A 9,657-nucleotide genomic window follows, 5' to 3' on the forward strand; every position below is an offset into this window, starting at 1 on the left:
TAGAGAGAGTGAGAGAGAGAGAGAGAGAGAGAGAGAGAGAGAGAGAGAAAGAGAGAGAGAGAGAGAGAGCTGCAATTTCATTGGCATAGGGAATTTCCAGGTAAAAAAATTATTTCTACCAATGCAAGTCCTTACTTTCTCTAAAAAACTTCTCTAAAAGTCTCAGAAGAGTTGCCTAGCCCTAAGGCACTCTAGGGTTAAGTGACTTTCCCAGGATCACATAGACATTTTGTGTCAGAGAGGGGACTTGAACTCAGTTTTGCCTGGTTCTGAAGCCAGCTCTTTATCTACTACATCAGGGGGGTCAAACTCTTAGATCTCAGATCCAACAAAACTGTGTGTGGCCAAAACCAAATTAAGATGTTATTGGGAAAAGTTTAGTAAAATAAATAAAGATACAATACAACATAGACAATGTTAATTTGTGGATTTTCTAAGTTAATATGAGGTCTACCAGGATCCATTTCTATTCATGTTTGACACAACTGTACTGCATCATGCTATCTTGCAAGATAGCATCTTCCTGCATTCAAATCTGGACTAAAATACTTAATGCCCATGTGACCCTGGACAAGTCACTTAACCCTGTTTGCCTTAGTTTCCTCGTCTGTAAAATGAGCAGGAGAAGGAAATGGAAAACCACTCCAGTATCTTTGCCAAGAAAACCCAAAATGGAGTCATAAAGCATTGGACTCAACTGAGATGACTAAGAAACAAATACACAAGCACTGTGTAAATGTAAGCTATTGTATTTTCCTCCTGATTTACTAAACTAATAAATTCTGTACCTCTACATGAGTTTAGTGAGATAAACAGGATTTATTAGTTTAGCAAATGAGGAAAGAAAAAAATAATCATCTTACATATATATATATATATCTGAATTAATATAAGAAGAATTCATGTATATTTTCCCATTTTATCCTCATCCAAATACTGTGATATAGTTAGTGCATTATTATTGTCATTTTACTAATGAGGAAATTGAGATGCTAAATGCTTTGCCCTTGACCATGAGATGTTGGCATTGAGGAAAAGTCACCACTGAGGTCAGAAATTGAATATATAACAAATACCCAATGGACGAAAGATAAGAAAGGTAAAAACATAGGAAAAGCAGGCAGGTTGGTAGAGGATAAAATTCAAGTTCAAGTCAACTAAGGTCTACTCCATGCACCATGTGGGTGATGAGGGGGGAAAAAGGATATGGCATTATTAAGACTTTAACACATGAAACAGAGAGCATTACAAGAGACCACTGCATGTAATACTTCTAAAAATCTCTTGCTCTGGTCTACATATTTGCCCTCTCCTACATTCCCTCATCCAGCAATGGGGTAGGAATCTGTGGGAGAATATAACTTTATGTGCATAGGTTAATGAAGGAAGGATTTACCTGGTCAGTTATGTTGACATATTGCTAAATTAAATGTGTTTTCTTTGAATTAATGTGTTTTCTGTTTGGTCTAGTAAGAAAACTGTAAGTGATCACCTCAGAGTACACTTCATTCCTTTAAGTGGGTTACTGATCCATTTCAGGATGTCCATCAGCATATCCTTTACCTTCTCCCATATTTCTGGTACTTCCAGGTCTTCATTTACTCCATAGGAATTACATTAGCATATTGCTTTTTCTAGTTATGTTCTAATTTGGTTGATTTTTCTTCTTTATGTAACTTTGCAATGATTTTTTTTCTTTTGGTTTTGCTCTTTGTTGTTTGTGGAGGGGATGGAAAATGAGGAGCCTCTAACTCTACCATCTTGACTATAAAACCCACCTCCTCCCGCTCCCCAAGTACTTACCACAGCAGCCCTTCCATTCCAATCAGGCTGCTCAGATTAAAGTTCCCTATACCTCACTGTCTTTGTAGAGTCCTGAAATGTCCTGCCCAGTCTTCACTGCCTAGCTCTAGGACCTCCTTCAAGACCCAGTTCAAAACCTAACTCTTATTATGCATAATTTAGAGCATTTCTTCATGGGACTATAAACAGCTTTGAATTCCTCTTCTAAAAACTGCTTCTTCATATCCTTTGACCATTTATCAGCTGGGGAACACAACATATTTTAAATATAATATACACACTAAGATTTTCAGGAGCAGTGGTTGAAGCACATAGGCAGACTTGGGTTTAACCAATTAACTGGAACACATTTTCCTTTCCTGAATATTATAGTTCATTCAGGTTTTACTTTACAGATACAGGTGCTGATTCCACCAAGGAGAAGATAACAGTATTCTCATTTTGGCAACATATTATCTTTTCCAGGTGGCTTCTTTTATGTGGTTCAGGAAGGAAGGGATTCATGGCTCAGTGCAAATGTGATTTAGTACAGTTCTGTATTAGTGGTACAGGTTTCAAGTGAATAGAGCATATGTAGTTCTTCTAGTTCACCATGTGAACCTTGAATAATAATAACAATAGCTAACATTCTATAGCATCTACTATGTGCCAGGCACTGTGCTAAGTGCTTTACAATTATTTTCTCATTTGATCCTAATATTAATAGCTAACATTTATACAGTGCTTATTATGTGCCAGGCACTGTGCTAAGTGCTTTACAATTACTAGTAATTAAATTAAATTAAATTAAATTAAAACAACTCTGAGTTACCACCTCATACCTATCAAAAACGACAAATGCTGCATGGGATGAGGGAAAATAGGTACACCAATAAACTGTTGGTGGAGTTGTGAACTGGTCCAACCATTTTGGAAAACAATTTGGAGCTATGCCCAAAGGGTTCCACAACTTTGCATACACTTTGCCCTAGCAGTACCACTACTAGTTCTGTACCTCAAAGAGATTAAAGAAGAAGGGAAAGGACCTCTCGGTACAAAAATATTTATAGCAGCTTTATTTGTGGTCCCAAAGAATTGGAAGTTGAGGGGATGCTCGTCAATTGGGGAATGGCTAAACAAGTTGTGGCATATGATTGTGATGAAATACTACTGTGCTATAAGAAATTATGTCAGCGATAGTTTTAGGGGAAAAAATGGCAAGACCTATATGAACTTATGCAAAGTGAAGTGTGAAGAACCAGGAAATCATTCTGCACAGTAAAGCAATGTTGTAATGATGATCAACTGTGAAAGATGGTCACTCTGATCAATACAATGATCCAAGACAATTCCAAAGGACTCATTATGAAAACATGCTATCCACCTCTAGAGACAAGGAACTCTGAGTGCAAATTGAAGTATAATTTTCTTGATTTCTTTATTTTTTTTTGCTTTTTTGAGGTATGACTAATATGGATATGTTTTGCATGATTTCACATGCATAATTGATATCATTTTGCTTGCGTTCTCAGTTGGTAAGGGAGGGCTGGTAGGAAGGGGGAGCATTTAGAATTCAAAATTTAAAAAGAAAATGATATTAAAAATAAATAAATGTTTAAAAATTGAAAATATTTTAATAATTTCCATGAGATCAGAGACTGTAAATTGCCTACAATCCTCAGTACCTTGCACAGTGCTCTGCACAGAATAAGCACTTAACATTCGGCAAATCAATCAACAAGCATTTATTAAGCACCTACTGTGTGCAAGGCATTGTGCTAAGGGTTAGTTCTACAAGGAAGACAATGAAACAGTCCTTGCTCACAAGGAGCTTAACGTTCTACTGGGAAGATGAAGCAATAAATATTAGTCCACTTTCCAACCTTAGAAAAGGTAGAAAAGGAAACCTCATTGAGTCTTTGAAGGAAGGACTGCACTGCTTTGGGGTTATCATCAACATAATTATTTTGAACATCAATTTTCATTATACAGTGTTTGTACAGATATTATAGGGGATGGTGCCAGATCTATACCACTTTTAAGGGCATAGTTGGCAAGTAGTTTTAAAAAATAAATCCCTGATCAACTTAAAGAAACAAATAAAAAAAAAGAAACTTAACTCTTCGAAAAGGAAGTCTTGTGTTAACTGTCACTAAATATTATATTTCTTACTAATTCCAAATTCCTTCATCACATAAATCTTCAATTTATAATCTATTTTGGCTTTCCTTACACATTCCTGATAATTATTCTCTAGTCCTTACATGTGCTTTCTTCTGTCTATTCGGTTAGAAATCCCAGGACTGTATCTTCTCATTCTTCTGTTTGCCCCATAAAGTGCTCTGAGCACACTAGGATTGATACATGATTATTTACTGCTCTATGTTTTTGAATGCAAGTGTCAGCCTCTAATACACAAGCCATTTCACCTACAAGAACTGAGATTCAGACCTACTGCTCACACTCTACCTGCTCCATTTTCATCAGGAAACAGTCAATGAAGTCCCGAGGATTACTGGGGTCCAGTGTCCTTTGGTGCTCCTTCACTTCTTCCAAAATAAATTCATGTTGTAAATGAACATTTTTAATTATTTTGTGATGAGATCCAGGGAGATAATGTAATAAAGATGGAAAAGAACTGTAGATCTAAAAAGAAGAATTTTATATCATACTTTATTAGAAAAAGAAAATAATTCTCTACTTAGAATTTGGATAATGTTCAGAAGAGGGCTGAATAAGGTTGGGACAAATGCCTTTTGCAAAATAGTGACTTCTCATCATTTCTTATACCAACCCCCTAAAACATTTTTGCATTCGGTTCCTTAGTTGTCTGAGACTACGTTGGCCTTCTTTCTCAATTCTTACTTCCTACAGATAAGTTTTCATCCTTTCTCATTATGAGGTCTTCTAAGAACTCTGCCTACCACCTTCCATTAGCACAGCTAGCCCACATGCTAACCTGATCCAAACTCAGGTGCTTGAGGGAAAAGTCAGCTTCTCTATAGTAACTTCAATTTTAACATTCAGTCCCCATGACCAGTGGGTGAACTACTCCAGGGAGGGGCCTTTTAAGGTCCCTCAAATCAGAACACATAGGGGTGACTGTCTTTGTCTTTATTCCCTGTCAATGAAGAAGAAAATCTGAACCTATCCTAGCGTGGCTCTGTTGTACTTCCCAATGGAATGTATGATGAATTCTAGCCTGGCTTCTTCCAGTAGTTTCTTTGAATTAATGAAAAAACTGTATCCTGAGCTCCAAAAGGAGAGGACACTGGTCTCACCTGCATCCATGGGGAACTTGCGATCTTGATGTTTTCGTCTAAACACTTCATTAAATATAGAAATTTCTGATCTTTATATTCAAAATGTTTCTGGAAAATGACAGAGCAGATTACATCGCAAGGAGCACACCCAAGGATGAAGGTAGGGTCACATGGTAATCCTAAAGGAGAAAGAGAGAGAGAGAAAAGGACTTTAATACTGCAATTGTGATCAAAAAGAACATTTGCCTGCCTTTAGGTAGGACCTGATTTTCCCTCTAGTTTACATTCCAGCTGACAGTTATTTGGTACAGCCAGGTTGAAATTAAACCACCCTTTATGAAGCATCTCATTTGATCCACATAAAAATCCTAGTGCAGATATGATAATTCCCATTTTATAGATGAGGTTTCTGAGGCTCAAGAAAATTAGATGATTTATGCCAAAACTAGGAAGGATCAAGAAATGGAATTCAACCCAAATTCTCTCCTGGCCCCAAATACAGTGCTCTTCCTACCATACCGCATCATTTCCCATTTCTAAATCCCTATTCATCACCTCACATTAACCAGTTTTTGCTTTCATACTTCTTCATGTATATCATTAAATTATATTTTATTATATTTCAATCAGTAATCCAGGATGAGGGTTGCAGACACTGGGTTAGAAGCCTTGCTATTCCAAATGCTCTTAGGTTCAGGATCCTGGGCTGTCTAAGAAGTGATCATGTCAAGGTGGTGATGCTAGGTTTCCTTGACTGGCATATATTGCCTCTTGTCTATCCCTCAGGGCGCCCCACTGCTTTAGCCAGGCTGGCCCAACTGCCTTATGAATAGCAATTGGCTGGGAATTGGCTGGCAACTGGTGGGGATAGCCAGCACCTTATTCACAGGACTAGCTTCACAGATGAGAGCTATGAAGGCTGGATTAGAACCAGTGATCTAGAGATTGCTGCCACCCTTGTAGCTTGTGTCCGTATCTATCTGTTGGTGGTAGCTGGTCATCAGTTGTTGCTAGTGGTAATGAGAAAGATGGGCCCTTTCTCCACAATAATTTATTATCTTAATGAGAACTACATAGAATTGATTTGGAGGTGGGAAGGATACTGCTATTCCCAAGGTCTTGGGTTCAAGGGCCTGGGCTGTCTCCATCAGGGTCAGAGGGGAGATAATCATCAAGGCGGAGGTGGTTTGACCAGCCTGGATCATTCAGGTGTTCCTCCTATCCAAACTACTTTGAATTAATTTTGTAAATATATTTCAACGTATGTGACTGAGCATCTATGGGAGAAGTTGCAAGGCTGCATCTCCACGAGGGAGAGGTTATGGACATTGGAGTGACAGTATTGCTGTTCCCCAGGCTCTTGGGTTTGGAGGTCCTGGGCTGTCTCCATCAGGGTCAGAGGGCAGATGGTGGTCAAAATGGTGGTTATATTAAAGAGGCCCAAGGACAGAGTGTTGGAGATATTCACACTTAGGGGATTTAAAGTGAATAATAATCCAGCAAAAGAATATAGAGAAGCAAAAATCAGACACGAAGGAGAACCAGTGGAGAACAGCATGATAGAGGTGAGGGAGAAGAAAGTATCAATCAGCCAATCCACCAGCAATCACTAGGCTCTTACTAGGCTCTGTGCTAAGCACTAAGGGTGCACAGACAAAAGTGAAACAGCTTCTGCCCTCAGAGAGCTTACATTATAATGGGGGAGACAACATCTACGCTGGGGAGTGGCAAAAGTCCCAGATTCCAACGTGGTGGAGTAATGCTGTTCCCAGTTTATTCTATATTATTCCTGGTGAAATATTCTGGAGGAGGAGAGCACATATAGCTAACTATGAGCAACATCTGGCATACCCTACTACTGCACAGTTTCTAATACCCAACACGCACACACACACACACACACACACACACACACGGTACACGTAGGTTTTGCCTGTTACAGTTTAAAAAGTAGTTATTCCATAGAAATTATGGCATCAGCATCTCTATTTATGCTCGCCTCCAGTGCCCTCTGGTTCCCTAGTTTAAAATTTCATAGATGGATAACACCTCTGCTAGATAGCTTAGATGGGGGAAGAGGGGGAAGCATGAAGGGAAAGAGTTTCCAAGAGATGCTGCTGAGTCAACTCATTGACTTCCTAGCAATGTTCTCAGCCCTGTTTCCATTCCTTCTGCTATTCACCAACATATCAAGAAAATCCCTGGACTCCCTCAAATGATCCTAAAGCAATGTCTTCTGCCCCTGGAATTGTTGAACAAAGATAACAGAACTAGTGCTGCTAGGTTCTTGTGAGCTCTGTTCCAGCTGAAAAGGATTAAAAACATATAACATCATCTCCCTAAATGTTCCTCACCATACCCATGAAGAGCATGAACTCACTAGCAGAGCTGCACTGCCTCTCATCTCTTCTCGCAGTTGTCCTGATCCTTCAGAGCTTCTAGGAATGACCACTCTATCATGTACATAACCCCAGGATGGACCCAAAAGTGCAAACGTGTTGGTTTCAGACTACAGTAAACTCCTTGGACCAACCTCAATCTGTATAAGTCGCCAGGGATAGGATGGATTTTTGTAAGATCAGTGGTAACAAAGTAAAAAAACACCAACCTTTTGTTTTTTTTAACTCCCCCACAAGATACTTTGCCGCTTCTTGGACTCGCTCTTCAATGCTCCTCTTCCCCATCCCAAAATTCCTCAGGGTCATGAGGGAGAAGCGGCGGGTTTGCTTCCATCTCTCGCCATTGCTTATGATAAGGCCTAGAAAGGGGAGCAGGAAGAAGAGAAACCTTAGACACCAAATTTCCTTACATCCTGTGTCAAAAAAGTCCATGCTCAAGGGCATTCAACAAACAGTCCTTGTTCTAGGAAAATAAAACAAAGTGGGGGAGGTGTCAGTTTGCTTTCTCCTTTATCAATACTGTTTCCTGTCCCATCCCACACATCATTCTCCTTTAATCATAGGCACAAATACATCAGGTGGCCCTATATCCACATCTCCTTCCTGGAAAGGAAGTGGCCACAAAGAGGGAGGCCAGGATAAAGACATATTTCTGAGAAACTGAATGGTTATAGGGTAAGGTAGTTTATATCTCTCCATATTTTTAGACAAGGAACCTAAAGGATTATGATGTCTTGAAGTCCTAGTCTTCCTACTTCACCCAGGGACCAAAGAGTGAAAATATCTGTTTCTTGCCTTTTTGTGGGTTACTAGGTGGTGCAGTGGAAAGAGCACCAGACCTGGAGTCAGGAAGATTCATCTTCATGAGTTCAAATCCAGCCTCAGACACTTACTATTTATGTGACATTGGGCAAGCCACTTAACCCTGTTTGTCTCAATTCCTCATCTATAAAATGATCTGGAGAAGAAAATGGCAAACCACTCCAGTATCTTTGCCAAGAAAACCCCACATTGGGTCAAGGAGAGTCAGACACGACTGAAATGACTGAACAATAAGAGATATACTTAATAAGAATAGAAAGTTACATAAGCTCAGTAGCAATCCCTATATCATATGGCTTTCCTTAACTTTCTGTTTTTCCCCTAAGTCTGAAACAATCCTACATAGGATTGTTATTTATGGGGAAATGATTGTTGAGTCAAAACAAAATATAACAATTATACAAAGAATTGTAGTCAATTTGAGCGATGGCAAAGGTGTACCCACACCTTAATGGTACACACATGATACACACATACTAAAGCTTCACATGGCATATCCTTCTTTCCCTGAATGTATCACACCTCCTACGTTCAGATATCACCCTCTGATTCCAGACACAGGAAGAAGACTTCATCTAATGACCCTTATATTGGGAACCATACTTTTGCCTGTAATTTTATTTCCATGGGACCTTTATCAGGATCAAATTCTTCACCCTCTGCTTCAAGATCCTTCCTAAGGGAACTCCAGAAGAAGAAAGTGACTGATATTCCTTCCAATGGACTTTAATTCATGTAGGTTTCATAAAATACTTCTCTGAAAAAATGGAAGCTAACACCATGAGGCCTCATAGGATCTGCTGCAAAGCTTAAATTCCCAGCAAAGTGCCTCTGCTCTCTCTTTCATTGATGTCAATCTCACAAAATTCATTTGCTAACACTCACTCTTGATCTCATAACAAAACTAACTCTGCTGCTTAAGAAGCTCCTGCTCTGCCTCAGAATCCCCTCAAAAAAATAATAAGTGAAGAAAGGAAGAAAAACAACTCCCCTTCAGGGAGCATGTGAAGAGCTGAAGAAAGGGCTTGGCAAAATGCTACTTGGGAAAATTTAACCTTTCGCCGTGGTTCTGCATCTGATTTCACTGAATCATAGGCTGTTGTAGTCAAGGGACTTAGAAATTGTCCAGTCCTCTCCTCTCATTTTATACATGAAGAATCCGAGAAAGATTAAATGACTCACCTGAAGTCAGGAATGGTTACGTCTCAGACTAAGCCTAGGACTCAGGAATCCTGATCAAAATCCTGGATTCTTTCCACTCCAGATCACAAAATGAAATGAAAATAACAGGATAAACACTACCTTTCACACTCCTGTAGACACGTGAAACTCATTACATCCAACGTTGAATTCACTGCCTTCCTCACCCAAACCGCCCCTTCTCCTGTCCT

General features: G+C 39.3%; 1 protein-coding gene across 1 annotated transcript in view; it reads right to left on the reverse strand.

Annotated features, from left to right (window-relative positions):
* LOC114034158 (cytochrome P450 2C19-like) overlaps positions 1 to 7,876 on the reverse strand; it is a gene marked incomplete at its 3' end in the record, with an annotated part of 8,562 nt that extends 686 nt beyond the window's left edge. Inside the window, exons 1-4 of the mRNA XM_027849763.1 lie at positions 7,855 to 7,876; positions 7,654 to 7,803; positions 5,064 to 5,224; positions 4,252 to 4,428 (exon numbers count right to left, since the gene is read on the reverse strand). Coding sequence (XP_027705564.1) covers positions 4,252 to 4,428; positions 5,064 to 5,224; positions 7,654 to 7,803; positions 7,855 to 7,876 — 510 coding nt within the window. The remainder of the gene's footprint in view (positions 1 to 4,251; positions 4,429 to 5,063; positions 5,225 to 7,653; positions 7,804 to 7,854) is intronic.
* Between the last annotated feature and the right edge of the window lie 1,781 nt (positions 7,877 to 9,657).

The sequence above is a fragment of the Vombatus ursinus genome, unplaced genomic scaffold, assembly GCF_900497805.2.
Source record: "Vombatus ursinus unplaced genomic scaffold, bare-nosed wombat genome assembly UNPS02008346.1, whole genome shotgun sequence".
In the NCBI taxonomy this organism is placed as follows: domain Eukaryota; kingdom Metazoa; phylum Chordata; class Mammalia; order Diprotodontia; family Vombatidae; genus Vombatus; species Vombatus ursinus.